We start from the raw sequence: 25,628 nt of genomic DNA, 5'->3' as shown, positions 1-25,628 counted from the left end.
GGAATTTAATACTTTTTTCTTATATATCTGTTTAATTTCATGCAAGAGCGATTTAATTAAGTAAACTTTCATGCATTACCATCTTTGTCCAGTAATTAAATTATTATATATTTTTATCAATTTTGATAATGATCATGTTACTCAAATTGTATAATATATAAATAAAGATAGTTATATTGAGATATCCCGTGACAAATTAAAAAACTATCAATACTCCATTAACCGATTATCAAAGTTATTGAAACTATAAAAGCTAAAAAAAATGGTACAAACTTGTGTGAAGCGGTCTCACGGCTCATATTTTGTGAGACAGATATCTTATTTAAGTCATCCACGAAAAATATTACTTTTTATCGTGAATATCTCATTTCTGCTAAAAGGCACTGGCACTGGCAAGGATGTTACTAATATTTGATTATACTTTTTAAGTTTCTATTACGCGCTGATACCAAGTGAGATTATTTTACCTTCATCTCTTCAATGAATGATGGAAATCCTCCAATAGTCATGAATGCCATGAAACCCGACACAAATCCACCACATGCTGCCCTCGCTAGAAGCGCATTATACTCGGTTCCATGTCCAACATTGTAAAAGACAGAGCCAACACAAATGGACACTGTTATATATACGATGATTCTTAACCAGTAATACCCAAAATCTCTAGACATATTGGTGAAAGATCTGTTTATCAAAGTTGAAAGTTGCTTCCACCATGTTGCCTGGCTTCCTCTGGTTTTTGCGAAATCAATTCCTTGCTGCAATATATTTCTCATCAATAAGATTCTATTAACAAGGGTAAGAAACATCATATAAAACCGATTGGTTTGTCTTTAAATTAGTTTATCGACTCTCAAGTCGTATAAGATGCTTACAGAGGATGAGAATTTATGGACTCCAGTTCTCACTCTTGCTGCGATTTTTGAGCTTCGATATTTATGAAGAAGCCTTGCTCTGATTTCTGTAGTTGCTATTTTAATGAGCGGGCTGGGATTATCTTTTAGATCCTGCATGCCCGGCGAAAAGTAATATGGTCATCGTTAATTCAGCGGTGTTGGGATTAGCTTTTATCTGACAACATAGGGATTTGAAGGTATCCTTCACTTACTTTTATTCTTTGAGCTTCTATCAAAGTTTTGTTTACACGATCAAAGTCTGTGTTTATACTACGAAGAAAATGGTCTGATGGATTTCTTCTACTAGGAGAAGGGAATCCCGCATCAGCAAAGAACTGTAAGAAAACTCACATGACAGGCATTAACAGTTCATAAATGTTAACGCAAGTCTTCTTTTTAAGATTATTTCAATTTTTGTACCTCTAAGGTCATTTTGGTTTCCCCGAAGTAAACCATTTCACCGCAGGACAACAGTAAAAGATCATCAAAGAGGGTGTAAACCTCACTGCTAGGTTGGTGGATGGAGGAAATCACTGTTCTCCCACCAGATGCAACATTCTTAAGAGCTTGAATCACGAAAAAAGCAGACGCGCTGTCTAGACCACTGGTCGGTTCATCGAGTAACAAGAGACCTGGTTTTGTTAAAATCTCCAAAGCTATACTCAGCCTCTTCTTCTCACCGCCACTTATGCCCCTCAAATGCCAGTTTCCGATGAGTCGATCAGCACAGTCTTGAAGTCCCATTTCAAGTATGGAATTTTCTATCATTTCATCCATGTCATGTTTTGCTGTGCTGGTTGGTAGTCTCAACGAGGCCGAGTATTTTATGGTTTCTCTTACTGTAAGTGTCCCCAAGAAATGGGATACTTTTAATTGTGTAATTAAATTAAATATACACATGATTCTATACGATTATTATCAAATAAAAATACACTCATAATCAGTTTCGCATTTATCACTGTTAATTAATTCATAAATCTCAATGCTCAGATACTTCATCTAATTCCTGGAAGTATGAACAGCAAGATAGATGGGGGAAGCAGGCAGCCATTGCATGAGGAATGAGACCTCTGTAGTCTCCACCACCAAAATATGGAGACGGATTCCATATCCCGTAGTCCTCCTCCTCCATCACCGCCGCAGGAGGACTGGGAGCTCGGAGGAACTCATCCGCTGATGAAGGTGGCGGCGCCGGAAATGACCCTCCTGAAACTGCCAACACCATCACCAACAAGACTACAGAAATTGACCTCATGATCATGACCTCTGAGTTTGATACAATATTTAAGGATGCTTTGTGATTTTCTTGTGCGATAAATCCCATAAATTAAGTATATATGTATATTTTGAGCTTCAAGTTTGATTATGTTGTGCATGCTTGTTGTATGACGAAATCATGCATGTGGCGTTTCTTGGTTTCGATGGCACAGCTCATATGTCGTAGGAGGGCGGGCGATTTCTCGAGTTCTTCAAATAATATTCAGCATCCAAAATAAATATAAATTATAGTACTCAGCGGTAGCAATCAGAACACCAATGAGGATTTGTTTCGAGCCATCATCCATATAATTAAGTTGGAGCCATCTAATTATGAAAATAGCAAATATGTAATATATATATATATATATATATATATATATCAAATTTAATTGAAACTAATTTCAATAATAACCAAATCGTTTATGCTTTGTGTGGTCTTGCTGTACTGTGTTAATTGTTATATCTTCTTTTGTTGTGGAGGCCACATTTGCAGGCTCAAATAAGTAACTTAACATCCGTCCTTAATTTTGAAAAATTTGGCCAATTTTACAGTCATTGAAGAAATGCAACAAACTCTCCAACTATTTTTTTTAAGTGAAAAATAATCATTACATCATAATATAATCCATTACAATACGAGATAACCAAGAAATAAAATAAAATATAATTCCAAAAACACCAGCTGAGATGTAGATAATCTAAACTTGCAAATTTATGAGCCACCAAATTCGTCTAGTGACTCAAATAATGAAAGCCATCAAACATATTGTCATGCATCAAGTCTTTGACTTGATTAATTAATACACATTCCGGGTCGGAAAATTCTGTTGGCACTGTCCCCAACGAGTCTGAATACACCGGGACATGAGAAAAGTCGTATTGCTTGCATAATAATACTAAATCCAGTACTGCCGTGAGTTTCCTCCAATGATCGAACCAGGATTCCGAATATTAAAGTTGTGGTAACAACAATATGACCAAAGTGATCTCAAATGATAAGGTAAATCGAATATTTTCCTTTAGAATCATTCAAAACCTCGCATTCAAATCCACTCTAAAACTGTCCAATTCCTGGTAACTCCCACCTGAAATGTGTAACATTACCAAAGATAGTATCCGGCAGTACAAAAGTATCTTAGGCCCTCGAAAATTAAGTGATAGAAGACGAGGGTTTATTTCATCCTACCTATGTGAGCATTGTCTCCATGATAGGATGGATGATCAAGATTTGTCCATGCATATGTAGGACCCACTTTTTTTGTTGAAATTGTATGTGTGACAAGATCTTACCCGTTGAAATGAAGTAAGGGTAGTGCCCACGTAGGTAGGATCTCATCAACCGAAGAATAGATCCAATTTATTCGAAAAAGCCGATGAGAAGAATTTGTTTCATGCTTTCTACAACAACTCTCACTCCTCGCAGCCCAAACAAGTACACAAAACTGTTCCACTTCTTGTTTCTCAAATTTCCAACTATCAACCATTCCTCCAGCCTCCAACTTTCATAATAAATTGATATAATGTTATTTTAGCATATGACAATTTTAGATAAAAATGTAAATCAAATTTCGACACTGGCAGATATATTCGAATTAAATGTGATCTCAATGGCATGAATTGGCGCTCTGTCTTAAATGTCTAGACTTCGTCTGACGAATCCTACAAGATAAACAATCTTCCCTTGCTCACCCTTAGGATGCAACATACATTTGACTGCCAAAATTTCAAAGTGTATTTTGGCGGTCTCCTCGAAGCATTCCTATTTATGAATCATTCATTTTACGAGGAGCCTGCTCTACTCAAAAAATGCACAAAACTAAATTTAAAAATAATGTTCTCTAATAATCCAATCAGATCTAAAATTAAATTGGTCAATTATTGAAGCAATTTTTTGGGTAACACAATAAACAAAATTTTCAAAATATTAATTTTTTATTTTTATTTTTTTAAAAAAAAAAACTTTAGTTCAACTTCAACCAAACAAACAAATCCACACAACACCGTTTCCAATTTTTGTCGCTTTCATGAATATCCCGCCAACTAAAAAAATCCCTTTTCTGTTAAATCTCCATCTTTTTTCCAACACTTTTTCATTTTTGAAGCCACATTCAATTCAAAATCGAATTAAAATGGATTTTTATTACGGAAGAAATCTTTTGACGCGCATTCATAAAAATTCGAGTGTAAAATTTATTTAAAATTGATTGTTTCCTATCATTAATAGATACTGGTGGATTGTGAAAGTTATATGCATGGAATAATTAAAACTCACGACGAATATATGGAGGGTAGGGCCATTTCAAAAATTAATTATTAGTATAGTATATATAGATATATATGAAAAAAAATTTTACCCCCATATTATATGGAGAGAGAGTGGTCCAAGTGATTATTTATTTTTATCTGATATGGTCAGAACTCACAGCTCACATAGTTCACAATAATCACAATTTGAAGATGACACCTTAAATAATCAAATATACCATTTTATAATATATTTTTTTGATATTTATTTATGAAATTTATATTCATTATCGGAAAACAATATGGAAAATATAATATTATATGTAGCAATAATGTAACGTGTAATTCTTGCGTCATTATTAATAGAGCATGAATTTTGGTCATTTATATAGGGGACATAGCCCAACTTGAATCGAGGGAGTTCTGCTCAATGAATGACTCCATAAATAAGGGTTTATTTTGTATACAATAAGTCGTATTATGAATTCCTCACAAATTTATAACCCTATCTCCTTTCAACCATAATATGTATGGCTACTTTTTTACAAAAATACTAATAATTTTCACATATGTCATTATTTAAAAAAAAATGTATTTTTGATGTAATGTATAGAGACAATAAATCGACATACTGATTTATAAATATAATTTTTTATAAAACAAGTGAACCAAATAAAAAAAATGTATTTAATTGATTAATGTCTTATCAAATATAAGAAAGGCTAAAGAATATTGGAGTGTAATAATTGTTTCCAACATTGAATCAAGTACAAAAATGGTAATGCAAATGTTGAAACCAAATAAGAAAACATGGGGAAAAGGTGGTGTTGGACTAATGATGTCTAAATTCCAAGAATAGCGACTTTTAGAAGAAAGTGCAAAAAGGCGTTTCTTTTTATCCTTTTCAAAAATTGACTCCAACTCAGTCCATTCTTACTACCATGGCCTTCCTCGTTTCAATTTCTGCTCTCCTACTGCTACAATACGCTCCCTTTGCGCATTCCTAACACTTCACCCGCACATCGTCGTCATTCTTCGTATCTCCCCATGTCAACGGCTAGTAACCTCTTCGTGGTGGTGCTCTGGGCCGCCGTTACCGCCTCCGTAACATGCGCCGGCATGGACTCCGAAATCCAGGCGTTACTTTCATTCAAAGTCAATCTACACGACCCTCGCGGCATGATGGATGGCTGGGAAGCCTCCACGCCAGCTGCGCCGTGCGACTGGAGCGGCATTCTGTGCGCCGATGGCAGAGTGCACGAGCTCCGCCTGCCGCGGATGCAGCTCAGCGGCCGGCTCAGCGACCAGCTCGGCAACCTGCGCCAGCTGCGCCGGATTAGCCTGCATTCGAACAACTTGAATGGCTCAATCCCAAGCTCACTCTCCGAGTGCTCGCTTCTACGTGTAATCTATTTGCAGTACAACTCACTCACTGGAGAAATTTCCCCGGCATTTTTCTCGAATCTCACGAATCTCCAAGTTCTTAACGTAGCTCACAATTTCATATCCGGAAGAGTCTACGGAGAACTTCCGGTGAGTTTGAAAGTACTTGATCTCAGTTCAAATTCGTTTTCCGGCGAAATGCCCGACGGTTTCTCGTCGAGCCACCGGCTCCAGCTCATAAACTTTTCGTTCAACCTTCTCTCCGGCGCAATTCCGGCAGATGTTGGAGCATTGCAGCAGTTACAATTCTTGTGGCTCGACGATAACGAATTATACGGTACTATTCCATCTGCCCTAGCTAACTGTTCTTCGCTTATCCATTTCAGCGGGGGGAATAATATGCTCTCCGGCGTAGTGCCGGCTACGTTGGGGTCACTCAGAAGTCTTCAAGTCATCTCCCTACCGGGTAATCAGCTCTCCGGTATGGTTTCTTCGTCACTTTTCTGTAAAATCTCGGCATTAAATGCTACAGTCAAAATTCTTATCCTGAGCTCTAACGGGTTCACGGGAATTGACAGTAATGATGGAGGAACGTGTGTTAGTGTTCTTGAAGTTTTAGACCTTCACGAGAATCAGATAAATGGTGTGTTCCCTGGGTTTTTAACCAATATTTCTACACTAAAAAATTTAGATATTTCAGGGAATTCAATTTCTGGGCTGTTGCCCGACCTCATTGGGAATTTAGTCGCTTTGGATTTGTTTAGAGTGGGTAATAATTCTTTAACTGGGGGAATTCCTGAAAGTGTGACAAAATGTGTTTCCATGAGAGTTCTTGATCTTGGGAAAAATAAATTTTCTGGTTTGATTCCAGATTTTTTAGGAGGAATGAAGAGTTTGAATACCTTGATTCTTGGTGGGAATTCGTTCACAGGTTTGGTTCCAGTGAGTTTAGGGGGTCTTTTTTTGTTAGAGTCGTTGGATTTGAGTGATAATAAGTTGATTGGCACTGTGCCAACGGAGTTGATGAGACTTAACAATTTGAGCACTCTGAATTTGAGCAATAACAAATTCTCAGATGGAGTGCTGCTGAACGTTGGGGAATTGAAGGGGTTGGAGGTTCTGAATATGAGTGGCTGTGGGTTCTCGGGTGTGATTCCTTCAAGTATTGGGAATCTTTTGAGGCTCAAAACCGTTGATTTGAGTAAGCAAAACTTGTCAGGAGAGTTGCCTGTTGAGCTCTTTGGTTTGCCAAATTTACAAGCTGTGGCTTTGGATGATAATTCTTTGTCTGGTGAAGTGCCTGAAGGGTTCAGTAGTTTGTCGAGTTTGCAGTATCTTAATCTTTCATTGAATAGTTTTCATGGTGGGGTTCCGATTACTTATGGATTTCTGAGATCATTGGTCGTTCTCTCATTGTCACACAATCGATTGAATGGTACAATTCCCGTCGAATTGAGCAATTGTTCGGGTCTCGAAGTTTTAGAACTCAGAGAAAATGGCATAACCGGTGATGTTCCCAGTGAATTTTCCATTCTATCTGATTTACAGAGGCTTGACCTGGGCCAGAACAATTTAACAGGTGAAATCCCAGAAGGAGTTTCCAACTGTTCATCTTTGGTTGCATTATTATTGGATTCAAATCACATCTCAGGTCACATTCCCGAAACATTGCCAAGGTTAACGAACTTAACAGAACTTGATCTCTCTTCAAACAATCTGACTGGAGTTATCCCAGCAAATCTTTCGTCAATCTCTACCTTGCAGCACTTAAATTTGTCAGTTAATCATCTCGAGGGTGAGATTCCAGGGGCCTTAGCTTCTCGATTTAGTGATCCTAGCATTTATGCCATGAATGAAAATTTGTGCGGGAGGCCTTTGAAAAAGAACTGCATTAGCACGAGAAGACGGAAGAGGAGATTGATTCTTTTTATATCTGTGGCTGTAGCTGGGAGCTTGATAATGCTGTTCTGCTGTTGTGGGTACATATACAGTCTCCTAAGATGGCGCAAGAAGTTGCGAGCTGATTCGGCTGGAGAGAAGAAACGGAGCCCGAGTCCCGGTTCACAAGGGGCACGGGGAAGTGGTGAGAATGGGGCTCCGAAGCTTATCATGTTTAACAACAAGATTACATATGCAGAAACTGTGGAGGCCACAAGGCAATTTGATGAGGAAAACGTGTTGAGCAGGGGTAAATACGGGCTGTTGTTTAAAGCCACTTATGCTGATGGAATGGTTCTTGCAATTCGTCGTCTTCCCAACACATCTATCGAAGAGAACACCTTCCGTAAAGAAGCTGAATCTCTTGGCAAAGTTAAACACCGCAACTTAACAGTTCTTAGAGGCTATTATGCAGGGCCACCTCCTGATATGCGACTTCTTGTTTACGATTACATGCCAAATGGAAACTTGGGCACTCTTCTTCAAGAAGCATCACACCAAGAAGGGCATGTCTTAAACTGGCCAATGCGTCATCTTATTGCCCTAGGAATAGCTCGCGGTCTATCATTCTTGCATTCTGTCTCTATAATCCATGGTGATGTAAAGCCACAAAATGTCCTCTTTGATGCTGATTTCGAAGCTCATCTTTCTGATTTCGGGTTGGATAAAGTGACGATACCAACTCCCGCTGAAGCTTCCACATCCACCACACCAGTCGGTACTATCGGTTATGTGGCACCAGAAGCCACACTAACAGGGGAACCGAGTAAAGAAGCGGATGTATATAGTTTTGGGATCGTGGTGTTGGAAATTCTAACCGGGAAAAAACCGGTGATGTTCACTCAAGATGAGGATATTGTGAAATGGGTGAAGAGGCAGTTACAAAGGGGCCAAGTTTCGGAGCTTCTGGAGCCCGGTTTGCTCGAGCTCGACCCCGAGTCATCTGAGTGGGAAGAGTTCTTGCTAGGGGTTAAAGTTGGATTGCTCTGCACGATGCCCGACCCTATGGAGAGGCCTTCTATGAACGATGTAGTTTTTATGCTCGAAGGTTGTCGGCTAGGTCAAGAACTTCCTTCCTCAGCTGATCCCACAACGCTTCCTTCACCCAACTGAAAATCGATGTTCTGTTAGAATTCATTCATTTTATGTAGTCATGTGTGTATTCTTTTCATGTATGAATCATGATTAAGTTCGCATTGAAATTTGTTGGAGATTCGATATCTTCTTATGTGTCAAACTCTTGCTTTAATCAAATTTCAAGTTTTCCATTTGATGATCAGTGGTGAAACGTTCATGTTTTCACAACCTTTTCGTTTATAATTTATTAGATCAATTCAATGTTTTAACATAAATTCAGCTTGCTCAATTGTCTGAGCCACGCTAATTTTGTTTTCAAATACCCTCGAATTTTATATTACAAAAATGCCCTTACTTTCATGCAACGTATTAATTATGTAATCTAAATCTAAAAATGAAAAAGGACATAAAACTGAAAGGCCATCTGGCATCTTCCCATGTGTATTCATCCATACATACATACATATATATACATACATACATACATATATATACATACATACATACATATATATATATATATATATGTGTGTGTGTGTGTGTGTAAAAACAGAACGAGAAATTCTGTAGGACTATATGAGCTCTCATTCTCTTTGAGTAAAATAATGGGTAAATCTACGCCACGCTACACCAAATAATCTCGAATCTGGACTTAAACATGCAAAACACCTCGTCATCTCAACATCTCCAAGATAATAATTTTGAAATCATAAAACTGAAAGGGCACCTGGCATCTTCCCATGTGTATTCATTCACACATACATACGAGAAAAATAGCCGTTGCTTTGGTCAGTGTCTTGAAACATAAAATATGCAGACGAGCTTTATCGGAAAGGGGAATGTCTACATCTGATTGGTCGAGTTTTTTGGGTCCTATTATACGGAAATTAGCAGTTTGACCAGTAATGTGGGGCTCAATCTCCTCGGGTATTAGGGAGTTGTTTGGCCATATATATGTCATTTGTATTAAACTTTGTTATTTCTTTATTGCATTACTTTTTAATCCAACCAAAAGCTAATAATAAAGCATTTATGTTAAGTTATATAATATGGAATGGGATGACCATGTTTGGTCAAACTAGATTATAACTCACAAAATTTTATTGAATCATCACGTATATTATATTATATTATATGCAGTGGCTTTGTATAATTTTAGATTAATATGATATTAGAACCATATTTCTTGTCTGACTGATTGTATGAGTCTTAAAAAAGTGTTAAGTATCTACTTATAAATCATGGATCTCGTATTTTTTACAAGGAATAGTAGATCAGACACTTCACCTTCTGTATCAAAACATCAGTGTAAGAGGATTGTGTTACATGGGTGTAATCCACGTGTTGACACATTTCAAACTTGGGCTCGTGAGGTGGTTTCAGCATTCATGTGATGCCATTGTCTTTTTCTTTCCAACTGCCAAACACTCCTCCAAGACAGCGACGATAAATGAAGATAGTAATGAACTATAAAAAGACGAATTGTACTGTAGCAACTTCGGAGGAAATGCGTAGTCTTGAAAGTTGTGAATCGAGTGAGTGATGGAGGGAGACACGAGAGTACTTGCATTGAAAGTGATTCATCAGTCATCTCAAACCACTTTCTTACCTTTTACAGACGGTGAAAATTAATTTTAAGAATATTTTTCCACTCATCGAAGAAATATTTTTTATTTTTTTTAAAAATAAATAAATAAGTATTTGATGAAAATTTAAACTAGTACTCCTTACTGAAATGACTGAAAGGATTTCAGCTGGTAATGTTTTTTTATATCTTTACGTATATATTATTTTCAGTAATTAAAAAAAAAATAAGGCGTTTAATAATTAACATGATAAAAAGCTAATTAACATACATAAAACAAATGTTTGCTTGCGAATTCAACATTTGTACTTGTTACTTAAATAAAAACTAATTTTGATAAACTTTTATGACATTTACTTATTAAAAAAATAAAATAGATACAAAACAAATAAATATGTGAGAATTTCATAAATGTTGAGGGTGAAAAATCTATTTTTACCTTTGGTCTCTTTTTGTCAATTGTTTTATGAAAAACCCCACAAAAAAGATTGACACAAACTGAAATTAATTCTAAACAAGATTGGTGCTTACACACTGAGTTCAGGTTTAACGGATACCCAACATGAAAAATGGGTACGAGTATTAAATTGGACACTTGTGGGCACGGGTCGATTAACACGTTTATATGACCCGGCCCCGTAAGATTTTAATACCTGTATACACACACACACACACACACACACACACACACAAAATATATTTAAACAATGTATTTGTATTCTTTTTTGTTATAAAACACAGAACGATTGCAATGGTAAGTACATTTTTTAAATTCTAGATTTATAATAATATGCCAAGTTATATCATTAAATAAATTTCATATAATTATTTTGAAGCATACTCAATTTAATTCCTCGTTTTATTTCACATTCCCGATTCTTTTAGTTTCCAATTATCCCGAAATAGTCCTTTATTTTTCGTTTGTTATCCGGATTTGATCACCTCGTAATTTAAGGGTTAAAATGAACAGAATTTCCCATATGATGGTCACTTGCTGAAAAGTTCACCTAAAGTCTCTCTTCTTCTCTTTCCCTAAAATCAATTTTCGTTTGAAAACCCTATTTGCCTTTGTATCTCCTCCCTATGTTGTCTCCCCCTTTCCCTAATAAAATTATCACATCGTTGAACAGCACTCCAATTTTTTTCTCTTTTGAGGAAACAATCAAATACCCGCCCGGCATTCAGATCCTCGAGCGGGCATCCCTCTTGCTCTGCTATCACTCCCAAGATTCAAAGATGATCTGTATCCAAGACATCCGAAAATTGACGAACACAGATACGATTTTGATTCATAATCAATAATTATTTCTTAATTAGTCATTGAATTGCTTTGGAGAGTTCATAAAGGAGGGTCTATCCTGAAAACACACGAAAAACGGAAGACCACTTCGATAAAATTCAGAAATAAGAGACTAAATTAGGAACGTGTCATAAAACGAGAGACTAAATTGAGTGTTATCCCCGTTCTTTTAGTTTATATATAGGTAAAAATCCAAACGTTAAAAATACACATCTTACAATGTTTGACAACGGGGAAAATTTTCAAGGAGAATTTGTTGAGTAACAAGAGTCTTTAACTTGAACCGGATTGTTTAGTTTTTGTTATGATTGTATTAACTAAAAATTCAGAGATGTAAATAATATAACATAAAAATAATTGTTCGACATGATGGATCCAAGGGGTTAAACAAGCTTTCAGGTATGCATCAGATCAGGTATGAATTTAAATTTTAAGAGGTTGAGACAGACATAATTCTTTCAAAAATGTAACGGGTCGAGTCTCGAACTTTAGTGAACTCAACCTATTATCATTTCTAGGTATCACAAAATCAAGAATCACTTTAGACAAAATGGTAATAATAGTTGAAAGAAGGCACGTCAACGTTGGATCACGGTACTAGAATTTTTTTTAAAAAAATATTGTATATTAGTAACTTTTTTTTTTTGGACATGGTACCGTATACTAGTAACTTTAGTATCAAAAGGTTGTGAATATTTGTTTTTTCAAGCTGGTCGACTGCGTAGTTTTGACTTTTGTGTGAGCGTTTAATCCCACTTCATCAAATTTATCATTCTAATACCCCTACAAGGCTCCAACAAATTCACTTTTTAACTACATAAATTACAAATTTTTTAAAAAATAAACACTTAAAATAAAACATAATATTAATTTCTAGGAAACCATTACGAGACACGCTTGTTAATTCAAACACGACCTGGCTTTTAAAAATTAACGGGAAAAGACGTGCTTGCAAACTCAAAAATTATCGGGACCTATAATATTCAGTGCCAGTATTCCCCGTGAGAAAATTGCCGAACTGTTGGGGATTTTGACCTTCGCAGCCATGTACACTATCATAGTAAACAAGAAGAATAGAGCATACTTAGCTTTTCGACAGGAGGTGGTTTTACATAAATCACATCTTGTTTTAGCAAGATAAAGCACCGTAAGAACATCATGAACTTTATTTAGGGATAATCAAGCTTCCCATGTAAAATCTACTTCCACAACATATCAACCACTCAATCATTCTGATATAAATGAACCTAAAATCAATGCCACAGCTAAAATTACCAGGGTAACCAAGGGAAAAAAAATATTATGATTCTTACTTGAGAGGGACTGTCAAGCAACAATATTCTCTTACTCTGCTCGAGATTGACCAGCACGAGAAGAAAGAATGATGCCAACAATGAGCCCATAAAGAGCCAGGGCTTCAGCGAAAATAAGGATAAGAATCATCCCAACAAAGAGCTTTGGTTGCTGAGCGTTAGCCCTATCAGGGAATAGATAGGATGGTGGTAAATGTCATTGCATCTCATAAAGATAAAAAGACAATCCAAAAGGAATAAAGCTAATCACCATCTGAATAATACAAAAGGTACTAAAAGATAAATCACAACATTAATGATACTGCTTCACAACGGGAACCACATCTTCTAATTAAAATAATGATGAAATGCAAGAGCACTGAACTCAAAGTTGCCTTTGACTCACAAAGAGATAGACATCCTTACTTTATCTCACAAAAGATCTCAAAATAGAACATTTCAGCTTGATAACTCAAACCAGGCCCAGAATGCTTTTGCCTTCATACCCATGCTCATTAAGAAATAAATCATCGATTTCATTAAATGTCAAAGTTAATTTTGTAAAAACATCAGACAATACAAGAAGGCTTTCTGGAAAATCTTTAGGTCAATTAACAAATAAAAGGCATCTAGTAACCGGACAAGCACGACAACTTCTTACTTTTCGTGCCAAACATTCAGTTTTCACTCCACTCTCAATTCGAACTTGTATTGGAAGAATCACCATAACACCATAAATGGTTAGAAGAACAATTCTCAATCGAGAAATAACATTCTAGTTGCCACATAAACTAAAAGACAAATGAATAAACAATTAAAACAATAAACAACTAATGACACAACCAATTTTTTTCTGTTGCCCATATTGACAAGTCACAGTGCACCCTCTGAGAAAATCCAAACGAGTGCACAACTGAAAAAATCATAGTGATAAGTCGCAACAAAAATAATATATTAGGTTCGGAAAAATCAAGCTCAATAACTGCACGCAAATCGACATAAAAATCAAACAAGCAACTTCATTTACAGTGCTTAATCATCCATATCTAATACCAATAACAAACAATTGGAAAGCCGACGAGTTAAAGCAAAAAATAGCACCTGACACCGGCATCTCCGACGATGCCAATGGCCATGCCAGCAGCCAGTCCAGCAAGCCCACAAGAGAGTCCAGAAGAAAGGTGCGCATATCCATCAAACAAGTAGTAAGACTTGGCCTTAGGATTAATACCAGTACTAATGATCACGGCAATAATCAAACCGTAAATACCCAAAACACCAGCCATAACCACCGGCACAATTGACTTCATCACCAACTCAGGCCGCATCACCCCCATCGATGCCACCCCGACACCGCTCTTGGCCGTTCCGTACGCCGCTCCCATACCTACAGAGAGATAATTGAAATATAAAACATAAACATCCCAGATCCGTGGGAAAAAAGCGATGGATCGCGAAAAACAGCTTACAAGAGAAGATCAGAGCGGCAGCGGCGCCGAGGAAACCGAAGAATGGCGCCGTTTCGTCGCCGGCGAACGTTGACGACATCTTTTTATCAACAATTTGGATTGGCTTCTGCGGAGATCGGATCTGCTTTGCGGAGAGGATTCGCGAATTGGTGAGCTGGAGAGAGAAACCGATGCCCCAACGAAGTCGAAAGCTTTTCTGTGGTGGAGTGAGATTCGAACTCGATTTTACATTGCTGCCCCATTGGGGTTGTTTTGAGCCTTGACTCGTTGAGGGGTGGTTTTGACTTTTGACTTAAGAAATACTTTTAATATATATATAATATAATATAATATAATATAAACAAGCAAGCAACAGTTTGACCCGTACAATTAATAGATTCGGTTCATGTTTATATTATTTTTATCATGATGGGTATTCAAATTCTCTCACTTGATGTATCAGAAAACAAATGAGGTAATGTGTTGAGACGAAATCGAAGCTCGCACGTGAATCCTTACATATTAAAGACAAGGGTGCCAGAATTTTGTTTGAGAGAGGATAAATGAAAATTATGTTGAGTAATGTGTCTGACAAAGTCTTTTATAATTAGTCTTAATGGACTCCGAAGTCAAGTTGGAGCCTTACGTATTCAAGTTGGATTACTTGGGCTCTCCAAACCGATCAAAATTCTCCACATGTTTAACACCAACATTTGGTTCATTATCACAATCTAATCGATTATTCACTATCATTTATGTGGTTTTCGCAGTCGTAGTCTCTCAACTATGATACATGGTATGTTTGTATTATTTAATCTATTTTAAAACTACTTTGTATTATTTTAAATCAATTCTTCCTTTACGATCACGGCTAGCTTGTCACAGAGAATGGGAAACATTATCAAAGGATCTTTAGATTATATATCATGTCACATATAATGCTATTATTTTTTAATCGTTTAATTTGATTATATTTAACCTGAACTTAATTTTCAAACAACAAATCGACCCCATTAATTTATGAAAAGAAGTAGATAATCATAAAAGAAAAGGTGGTGTTGCTACAACGTGCATGAATGCCTCTTTTAGCGTGGAAAAAATTTGATGAGGAAGTGAGATATATATATACTCACCTCAATATCCATAAATAAAGTGTCACTGATCAATTAGATGTGATAAAACATATCCAAATTATACATTCAATATATGAGTGTCACCATATTAGTGGGTACGTTGAGTGGAAAACATATCAAAACTATATATATAGTTTTTTTTCCTTTCAAAATTACAGTTTTATTTCCCATTTAACCAAATTAAAAAGACTTCTTTGAAAAAATTAACATGCTTATTTACATTTTTTATCTTATATATTTGCTTCTTCGCGATTTTATCTTATTACAATATTAATCATGTATCTTTCAATTTTTGCAAATTTTAATCTTTATTCATTAAGAGTGTTGATATGATACTATACACGTCACCACCACATTAACGTAATTTCAAAAAAAAAAAAAAACTAAAATACCTAAAAAAACAACATTAGTGGATTAAAACTAAAATTTGATAACGTAAATTACCAAAATATCAAATAAACAATCATACATGAACAAAAAATACAATCCATAAAAAACACACCCTTTTACACATGTCGGTCAATTTTGTTCAGATACCTCGAGTAAATCTTCTGATAGCATTACTGATCAATAATTTAGATCAATAATTTACAAAATCATTATTGCCTTGCAAGTCAATTTTTAACTCTCTCTGAATATTCAGACAGCCAAATTTTGATTTTAAAAGAAGGCCAAACCTTCACAATTACATTCACGTAACACCAATTCGATCATAATTTAATATACATTTTTTACAAGATAATTTAATAATTTTCACTAAACAAAATATTACATTATTTGACATTCACAATAAAAACCGTCTCAGCATAAAATAATATCAAACATTTTTATTTTTCAAAATCATTTTTCATAACATTTCTCAAAAATATGTATCCCGAAAATAAAATTTAACATCAATTGCCTACGTTAATTGAGGTTAATTAAGTTACACTTAAAAATATATATTAAATATGATCGTGGTGTGTTGGGTGAATTTTTTAGGCAATTTTATACGTCTGAAAATGTTTGGTATGGTGCGTGCTGTAGACAAAATGATGAGCTAGTAATGCCTTTATCTTTATGTTGTATCTAAATCTCTCGATAAAATATAAGTGAAATGGTGATTAAAGTCCATTTATAGTTGGCTTAATAAGAGTTTCAGAATCTAACGAGGAGAAATGTCAAAATGAGCCGGCGGAGTGAGCCAAATTGGCGATTTTTTATTTTGTGATTTTGGTCTTTTATGTTATTAAATTTCAATATCACTCTTATCTCTTTCGAGTATTGGCAATTTAACTTATTTTTCCTATATTCACTGAGAGTGTTGATATTGCACTACATATGTCAGTGTCACATTAGCTTTGAAATGATGTTATATCAATGTTATGTCAGAAAAATAATTAAGATAATTAAAAAAACAAAAATAGATGACTAAAACTAAAATTTTACAAAATAGAATACCAAAATAGTAAAAAAAAAAAAAAAAAAAAAAAAAAAACCTTCCCCTAATTTGGATATAGCAGGACATTACACCGACAAAAAATGCAGCACTCTTAGAAAATGATATTTGTGGATCGGAGTCGGAACTACAGGCAACATGTTCATTTCTCTCATTTTGTTGCTGTCATTCTTCTCGTCATTGAATTTCACATGCCTGCAAGAAAATATATAGCTAGGTTATTGTCTATCATTTTCCAAGACAGAGTGGAACTAAAATAACATCTTAATTTTTTTTAACAAATCAAAAAAATGTAACAGAGAATATACAAAAAATTGCAGATCAAAGCTGCACTTTCAAGTTCCATTCTAATTTTTTTCGATTAATCTAATTTTTCCCTTGTCCAGAGTATAGTTTTACTCCCTCTTTCTCCATGCATTAGCAAGAAAAAAATATTCCTTAACTATAATTTCTACAAATATATCCTCAGATATTTAAAAAATATTCTCCAAGACTTTCTATTGGTGAAGAAATCCATTCTTATCCATATTTATTTATTTAAGAAACTACTTCCCTAGCTATGGATACAAATAATATTCTGCATATAAAAAGAATGTACTTTAGCATGCAAAACCCTAACTTTACAGCCTTAGAAACACTGATAAATGGAAAATGATTATAGGTCGGTCGAGATCGTATAGCAGGAATTTGAACAGTATTTGATTTCATTCAATGCAGAACTAAAAGGTAAGAAATATTTCACATGTTGATGGTATAACACAAAATTCTACCAGTTGAAGTGAATTAATGACAATACCATTTTATTTATGAATCTTCCAAGTTTCTAAAGTAATAAACGATAAATACTCCCATATATATATATACATATATATATATATATATATATATATATATATTTTAAATCTATCTTCGTCGGAGAGGGTAAAAGAACAGAAAGTTCCTTAGTTGTCTTATTGGAGAAACAGGGCCCCTGTCCCAATCCAAATCAAGGACCACTAAACAAGTTGGGCAGCAGGTACACTTGAATTATATTTATGTTGTAGGGCATCCCCAGCATTAATTTAAACAGCTAAATTTTGACGAAGAAGAGGCATATTGGGAAGAATTAACTGATTTATGATCATAAATAGTTTCACCTGCAATGTGAAACAAAAGCAACAGGCTTTCATACCCATAAATATTAATAAAAAGAATATTGTCAAGGAAACATAATGATAGGCTTATATGTTTCTCGTGTTTTATACCATATGTTTCTCGTGTTTTATTTTGATGAATAATATTATGGCAAAAACTTGTATAATACGGTCTCACGGGTCGTATTTTGTGAGACATATATCTTATTTAGGTCATCCACGAAAAAGAATTACTTTTTATTGTGAATATCGATAGGGTTGACCAGTCTCACAGATAAAGATTCGTCTGTGAGACCGTCTCACAAGAGACCTACTATATTTTTATATAGTTTTTACTCCTTTGCTTTTTTAGGGGAATAAAACTAAAAAATATATTTTTTTTAAGAAACTCATGAGATGTAGAGGAAGGTGAATTTACATTTTCTCTACGATTACATTGAAAATATATATACTTGATTAAAATTCAATTTAAATTTCTAGTTACGTTCTCGTGGATCATCAAGAACTCAATGCATGTTTATACTAATTTTTTCTGTTCAATGTTTAAAACATACATAATTTTTTTATTATGTGCTGTAGACCCAAGAAAATTAGACGATACCACCATTTTTTTTTATCGAATGATAGACAATGTCACAAATTTTCTACATGATTCACTAATGTCATTTGATTTGGATGCGTGAGTAAACTAGTAATGATAAATTTTGCATTGAATTATACTCTTTACCAGAATTACGAGACACGAAAAACAAATTTAGTCGATTAGAATATTTTACTTTTCCGTTAACGTAATAAAATACACAACATAATTAGTTTATCATATGAATCATCACAGTCATTAAAATTTTTATTTATATTTGAGAAACTATACTTTATATATATAAACTTGTACAGCAAATTAAAAAGCATTTTCTCGAAATAATAATTTTTTTTAAAAAAATTCGTTTCAGGGATTATGCTGATACGTAATCGCTTCAAATCAAGAATAAAAGCATAATCCACAATTGTAAATCACAGCCATAATAAGTAAGATGACAAGGATAGCAAAACATATATATACAAAATGGTGACGAAAATAATAACAATATTTCCCTCAAAAAAAATTGATTATAATGAATATACATGTACGTACGGATCTGTAACAAAAAGTAACCTGCGATATTTATTTTTCTCACGCGTATATCTTACGTGTGGTGCTTTAATTTCATTGATGTGTCCAGCCTCAAGGATTTAAAGCCCCCCAAAGAGAGCCCCCAAACCCTCACACTCAGAAAAATGAATACACCACTCATTCTTCCCTTCTTCCAACCCCAGCTGCTGATCATACTACTTCTGATATCTAGCCGGAATATTCTCTCCAGCGCTGCCGCTGGAAAGTGGGATTTGCTTCAATCCGATATCGGAATAACAGCCATGCACATGCAGCTCCTCCACACAGACCGCGTCGTCATCTTCGATAGAACTGATTTCGGGCTGTCCAACATATCCTTGCCGCACGGGAAATGTCGCGACGACCCGAATGAAAGGATAGTCAAACATGACTGCACCGCACACTCGGTGGAGTATAGCGTCGCTTCCAATTCCATCCGCCCTCTTATGGTGCAAACAGACGTGTGGTGCTCCTCCGGCGCCGTCACACCCGACGGAACCTTGGTGCAGACAGGAGGGTTCAGAGACGGGGAACACGTAGTTAGAAAGTACAGACCATGCAGCGATGATTATTGTGACTGGGAAGAAAATGGAGGGGGGCTCTTGGTGAAAAGGTGGTACGCTACGAACCATATCCTGCCGGATGGCAGGAGTATTGTTTTCGGCGGGCGGGAGACGTTCAATTATGAATTTTACCCGAAAAGACGTGGAGCGGATAAAGTTTACGAATCACCGTTTCTGAGGCAGACGAATGATCCCGGAAGCGAGAACAATCTGTATCCATTTATTTTTCTGAATGAAGACGGTAACTTATTCATTTTCGCGAATAGTCGAGCTATCTTGTTTAATTATAGTAAAGGGGTGGTGGTTAAAAACTACCCGACAATTCCGGGCGGCGATCCTCGAAGTTATCCGAGTACGGGTTCCGCTGTTCTTCTGCCATTGAAGAAATATGGTAGAGCTGAAGTCTTGGTGTGCGGAGGGGCCCCCAGAGGAGCATTTATGAAGGCAAGACATGGTACTTTTGTAGGGGCCTTGAATACTTGTGGGAGGATCGGGATCAACGATGCGAATCCTAGTTGGGCCATGGAGACCATGCCAATGGGTCGGATCATGGGGGACATGGTGTTGTTACCGAATGGCAATGTCTTGATCATAAACGGAGGGGTTTCGGGTACGGCCGGGTGGGAATATGGTCGGGACGCGGTTCTATCTCCGGTTATTTATAGACCTTATAATCGATTAGGGATGAGGTTCGAAGTCCAAACTCCAAGCTCTAGACCTCGAATGTATCACTCGACTGCAATATTGCTACGTGATGGTCGAGTCCTGGTCGGAGGTAGCAATCCCCACGAGTTCTATAGGTTCACAAAGGTTCTTTTCCCCACGGATCTCACATTGGAAGCATTTTCGCCTTCCTATGTAAATGCCTTACGTCCGAAAATAGTTGCCCCCGTTTCACAATCAAAAATCACACGCGGAAAACCTGTCCAAGTACGCTTCACACTTCCTCCAGGTCGGGTAGATGCATCTTCCGTCATGGTAACGATGGTTGCACCCTCGTTTACTACACATTCCTTTTCGATGAATCAGAGGCTGTTGATACTTAGTAGAAGGAATATGGCGATTGTCGCGGGGCACACACATGAAATTCAGGTTACCGCGCCGGGTTCTGTCAATTTGGCGCCGTCGGGATATTATCTTCTATTTGTGTCTCATCAAAGCATTCCAAGTGAGGGCATCTGGGTCCAAATCACTTAACTAAATAGAACACACGTGATTAAATATGGCATATATATACACATATATAATTAAAGCATATATATAAGCATGTAACAAAAAATAATATAGATTGTATTTATTCTTGGTTTCTTTTCATTTTTACGTTCATGAAGGTATCAAGAATTCGTGCGAAGAAATTGTATAAAGTCGTGAACGAATTTGTTGTGTGATTATTTATTTGTTGTGTGATTATTTATTTTTACTTATGTTTTAGAAAAATTATCAAATCTTAGATTTACATTTTTATAAACTTTTCAAACTGTTTCCTTTATTTTAATTTTTTTATATCTGCTTTAATTTTAATACTACAATTTAATCTCTAACCATACAAACGTCATTGTCTTTATCAGCTGGCTTCTGGCTCCTAAGCTTTCACTCCAAAACAATACATTTCTCTGACTCTCACATAATTTCTTATTTAGGTAAATAGCAAAACAAAAATACTTCTTTGGTCTTTTCTCGAGAAAAAGTAAATGAAACGGTCTCCACCACGTAATTGCTAGCTACCAAATGGTATCACTGACATTTGTTTATTTGTTTGAGCAGGTCTTTTGTGAGACGGTTTCACGAATCTTATCTATGAGACGGATCAACCCTACCGATATTCATAATAAAAAGTAATACTCTTGACATAAAAAGTAATACTTTTTTGTGGATGACCCAAATAAGAGATCCGTCTCACAAAATACGATCCGTGAGACCGTCTCACATAAGTTTTTGCCTTATTTGTTTGAATTGACTGAGAAAAAGGCATTAATGTCATTCTTATAATGTTTGAACTAAATTATTTTTTTTTTTACAAATTTACACATATTTTATCAATAGCAAGTGCGGGCACACAAATACGTTTATGCAACAAAAGTCATATTTCTTTGTATATTAGTTATTCGTTTTTTTTATTAAAGCGAATTATTCGTGAAACGATAAACAAAGATTAGATCAATATAAATTAAACACATTATAAAAGTTATTTTTAGATTACTTTAAAAATAGCATAAATTAAACACTTAAATACTATTTAATTAAAACACTTTATTTTCAGATGTTTAAAGAGTTTTTTAAAAAGTTATTAAAAAAAATTATAACACCTTACCAAACCGTTCATACGGTTCATTGAATGATTCATGTTTTTGGTTAAGTTTTCACTAATTATGATTACGATAAGTCTTTGCACAAATTATTTAATGGCATATTAATTATGGTGCATGGAATATTAATTAGCTCCAGCATAAAAGTTAGTTACCTGTCATATTAGCGTATACGAACTAATTGACTTTACTTTAAAGTTGTATGATGTAGGACCGAGGTCTTTCTTATTATTTTTTAAAAAAAATTAAATAAAAGTATTGGATATAAAAAAAGTTCAAAACTATAAATTTAGAATTGAATAATCGAGCATGTTAAGATTTTCGTTGCTTTTATAACTTGAAAATCCTAGCTCGCGACATACTTTTTTTTTGGATATTTTAGTGGTTTGAATTGGTAGTATTTGTATTATTATCATCTAGTATGCCCAAGGTGTTTTAAGTGAAGTTTATTAAACCAATGAAAAAAATAACCTGCACGTAATAATATTAATGGGTGTTTTAAAATTTGAGTCCAATGTGGAATGAAAAACAAATATGTGTAATTAATGGGTGTCTTTTTTCTTTTTTTTCTTTTTTTTTTTTTGAGTGAGGAAACGTTACTTTTATATGCCCACAAATTAATGAACAATTTATGGCCGCCATGGACCATTAAGCTTATCATAATCTAGGACCATTATCGTACAATAATTGAGATTCATATCCCTAACTTTTCACGTTACCTGTTCTTTTGTTTGTGTTATAGGACGTTATTGCATGGTTGCAAATCAAAATGACCTTCAAGCACGGAGGAAACAAATCAAAACCCAAACAAATATAAAAAATTGATACGGTTAGATTTTTCTTTTGAAACAAATAAAATTTGAAAATCATCCTACAATAATAATTTATTAATCCGAAGTGAATATCTCTAGAACACTTTTTGTTAATTAGAACAACCTTCACGTAAAGCCCCACATAAGTAAGAAACATATTTTAATTTTGCCAAAAAATGATACTTTTTCTTCACAGTAAAACTTATTATTATTATTAAAAATTTATTTAAATTTAAATATATTTTATTTTTCATACTATCCATTAGAACCCACTAATTTTTTTTTTTAATATGTAGCTTACCTTTTTATTTGTCAAGATTGTGTTTTGTTTTGAACTTCAACGCAAAAAAGTTTGGAAATTTTAGAACATAAAACATTTTCCATGGCTTTGATAAATCGTCATTTGTTTGCTTTAATAAATGCAAAGAAAGCGACCAGTTGTAAGAACATGTTACGTACTTCTTTGGATTATATAATTTTGTTGGTTTCTGAAATCATTTACTCTAAAATTTGAAAAGCAATTAGGGGCAACAAATGTGTAACAAAGATAGAACCACTTAACTCGTCTTTACGACCTCTTTGCCGTATTGTTGAATCCTTCTTCTCTTCCGCTTTTATAGTTGATTGAATTAAGGATCCCTTCACGTAACTAAACATTTTAGCGGGTGTTCCAATCGGTAGTCAACCGAATCAATTTTTTTTTTTTTTAATGAATGTTTCTCGAGCTAATGAAACCGGTCGAAACTTTCATCAAAACCAAATAAGATAAATCGAATTAAAAATATATTATTGGTCAGTTATGGATCGAACTCACCGACATCACAAAAACAAGATTAAAAAAATTAGAAAACCTAACTAGGGTATTCAAAATTTAGGGCACGAGATAAAACAAAATGACGATCCACAATGTTGAATCTTTACATAGAATTTTGATACTAATTAGTTGCTAACTATTGTTGAACACCCTGGTGAAATATGGATTAAATGTCTAGCTCAAATTAATTTGGCTCGATTTGCTTTATCGATTTAATTTTTTAAAAAAATAAACCAAACCAAAACCAAAACCAAACTTAAACATCCAAATTATCAAATTAACTAGGTTCCATTGGGACTCCTATTTAACCAAAAAAAATTAAATTTATCGTTGTTTTGATGATAACGGTCTAAATAGACCTTCTTGCGGGATGATCGAGCTGAACTGCCTACTTCATTAGGTGGCTGCTCCTGTTGGACTGCATTTTTATATCAAGCCAATCAGCTTTATTGCAACCCGCCTCAAGCTAGACACAGTCAGACACTCTATACATCAGCCAAGTCACTCAAATTAGTTTTATCGATAATGTGACAAAAGTTTATTGCAGTCTTTTATCTCTCGTCAATCAAAATTAAAAGAGTCGTTGATACTATTTTTTGTTCATGTCCATAAAACATCTATTGTTGCTTTCTACGTCTGGGAAGAAGACAATGACACGTCACATTCTCTTGCAATTCTATCTGCTGATAGCACAAAAGTCGAAAGTTTTCACAAATGCTAATGTTGGATATGTCGATTATATAAAGACCAATCTTTTCAACATTGAAGTTCTCCAAATCATTGAATAACTGCATTATCTTTTTGAAAACTTTCTGAGTCTCCCAAGCACTTGTTCAATATTTATCTTAAGTTGCTCTTAGCTCACACTCAAGTGCTGAATTGATTCATACTTTTTGTTATCTTAAAATAAGTGAATTGTCTGAAAAAAAAAATTTGTTTTGAAACAGATAGTTGTCTTTGTGTTGAGTTTTTTTAGATTTTTGACGGTTAGGTCTGACTGATTGAAGTGGGTATTTATAAGATTTATCAATCAAAATTTTCTAGTGAAATCAAGAATAAAGTGAGACGTAGAAGAATTATGTTCAAACATTCATAAAAAAAATCACGTCTTATTTACTCAATACTGATTTTTATCTTTATCTGTTTAATATACGCGGCTTTGAACTTTGTCTTATATCCAGCCATATGTGTACATTTATTCACTGTGTCCAACTCACCTCTTTCATATTTGAAAAATCATTTTCCAGTGGTCTGGTGCATCCAACCGATGGAGAATGAATTTTGACAGTTAACATTGTCAAAACCCCTTGTATTTATAAAAATAAAATTTAAAAATGTTTATTCACCCTTATATGAATATATATCGATCCTCACACGAAATTTTGCCAACCCTAGCTGCTGGCCTTCTTGAACAAAAGAACTTCAGCCCTACTTAACCCAAACCTATTAAAAGATATCATAATTAATGAATGAATCAATAACTTTATATTCTATATACTCAATTAATCCACAGTCCATCTCAGGGAATCGTGTTATGTATTTTCATTAAATATGAATTTATCTATTAAAAAAATACTGTAAAGTTGTTTAGAAATTATTATGAATCAACCAAAACAATATAGACTAAAAGGAACTTATTATTAGTCTTTTTCCCTTAATCTGTAAAATAATATAACATAAAAGCTTAATTTAAACATACAAGACGATAAATAAATTTAAAATGTAAGTCTTATCATCAGTCGTAACATGAAAACCAAGGAGGCACTCATGAACCAGTTTTGGTTTCCATATTGATCTACAATATTCAAAACAAAATATTGCGACGGTTGTTGAGAAACCGTCGCTAACACCTGATT

The 25,628-nt window shown here is 34.8% G+C and overlaps 4 protein-coding genes across 6 annotated transcripts; 2 read left to right on the top strand and 2 right to left on the bottom strand.

Annotated features, from left to right (window-relative positions):
• Positions 1-50: 50 nt before the first annotated feature.
• On the bottom strand, positions 51-2,188 carry LOC142545952 (ABC transporter G family member 15-like). Its single transcript, XM_075653402.1, has 4 exons — positions 1,317-2,188; positions 1,109-1,231; positions 876-1,007; positions 51-758 (listed from the first exon to the last, which is right to left on the bottom strand). The coding sequence occupies exons 1-4, from the start codon at positions 1,794-1,796 to the stop codon at positions 459-461; spliced, it is 1,035 nt and encodes a 344-aa protein (XP_075509517.1). The 5' UTR covers positions 1,797-2,188; the 3' UTR covers positions 51-458.
• Positions 2,189-5,269: 3,081 nt separating this feature from the next.
• LOC142545950 (uncharacterized) lies at positions 5,270-8,937 on the top strand. Its single transcript, XM_075653400.1, has one exon. It carries the CDS (start codon positions 5,448-5,450, stop codon positions 8,832-8,834), a length of 3,387 nt encoding a protein of 1,128 aa, XP_075509515.1. The 5' UTR covers positions 5,270-5,447; the 3' UTR covers positions 8,835-8,937.
• Positions 8,938-12,539: 3,602 nt separating this feature from the next.
• On the bottom strand, positions 12,540-14,684 carry LOC142545949 (V-type proton ATPase 16 kDa proteolipid subunit-like). 3 transcript variants are annotated; one of them, XM_075653397.1, is made up of 4 exons: positions 14,445-14,671; positions 14,077-14,362; positions 12,997-13,160; positions 12,540-12,735 (listed from the first exon to the last, which is right to left on the bottom strand). In XM_075653397.1, the coding sequence occupies exons 1-3, from the start codon at positions 14,521-14,523 to the stop codon at positions 13,028-13,030; spliced, it is 498 nt and encodes a 165-aa protein (XP_075509512.1). In that variant the 5' UTR covers positions 14,524-14,671; the 3' UTR covers positions 12,540-12,735; positions 12,997-13,027. The 3 variants fall into 3 exon arrangements, with proteins under 3 accessions (XP_075509512.1, XP_075509511.1, XP_075509514.1); XM_075653396.1 differs by lacking the exon at positions 12,540-12,735 and adding an exon at positions 12,745-12,915; XM_075653399.1 differs by lacking the exon at positions 12,540-12,735 and having other exon boundaries at positions 12,745-13,160; positions 14,445-14,684.
• Positions 14,685-19,375: 4,691 nt separating this feature from the next.
• On the top strand, positions 19,376-21,216 carry LOC142545947 (aldehyde oxidase GLOX1-like). Its single transcript, XM_075653391.1, has one exon. It carries the CDS (start codon positions 19,403-19,405, stop codon positions 21,035-21,037), a length of 1,635 nt encoding a protein of 544 aa, XP_075509506.1. The 5' UTR covers positions 19,376-19,402; the 3' UTR covers positions 21,038-21,216.
• The last annotated feature ends 4,412 nt before the right edge of the window (positions 21,217-25,628 follow it).

This window comes from Primulina tabacum, chromosome 5 (genome assembly GCF_025594145.1).
Source record: "Primulina tabacum isolate GXHZ01 chromosome 5, ASM2559414v2, whole genome shotgun sequence".
In the NCBI taxonomy this organism is placed as follows: Eukaryota; Viridiplantae; Streptophyta; class Magnoliopsida; order Lamiales; family Gesneriaceae; genus Primulina; species Primulina tabacum.
Note: the sequence above shows the minus strand (reverse complement) of the source record. Positions and strands in the feature narration are given on the sequence as shown.

Excerpts from the sequence above, each read along its gene's own strand:
- LOC142545952 (XM_075653402.1), bottom strand. The coding sequence starts at position 1,796 with ATGTGTATATTTAATTTAATTACACAATTAAAAGTATCCCATTTCTTG. Across the intron at positions 1,008-1,108 it reads TAGAAGCTCAAAGAATAAAA|GATCTAAAAGATAATCCCAG; the intron begins GTAAGTGAAGGA and ends CCGGGCATGCAG. Across the intron at positions 759-875 it reads TCCATAAATTCTCATCCTCT|CAAGGAATTGATTTCGCAAA; the intron begins GTAAGCATCTTA and ends AATATATTGCAG.
- LOC142545950 (XM_075653400.1), top strand. The coding sequence starts at position 5,448 with ATGTCAACGGCTAGTAACCTCTTCGTGGTGGTGCTCTGGGCCGCCGTT.
- LOC142545949 (XM_075653399.1), bottom strand. The coding sequence starts at position 14,523 with ATGTCGTCAACGTTCGCCGGCGACGAAACGGCGCCATTCTTCGGTTTC. Across the intron at positions 14,363-14,444 it reads TGCCGCTCTGATCTTCTCTT|GTATGGGAGCGGCGTACGGA; the intron begins GTAAGCTGTTTT and ends ATCTCTCTGTAG. Across the intron at positions 13,161-14,076 it reads GTCGGAGATGCCGGTGTCAG|GGCTAACGCTCAGCAACCAA; the intron begins GTGCTATTTTTT and ends ATTCCCTGATAG.
- LOC142545947 (XM_075653391.1), top strand. The coding sequence starts at position 19,403 with ATGAATACACCACTCATTCTTCCCTTCTTCCAACCCCAGCTGCTGATC.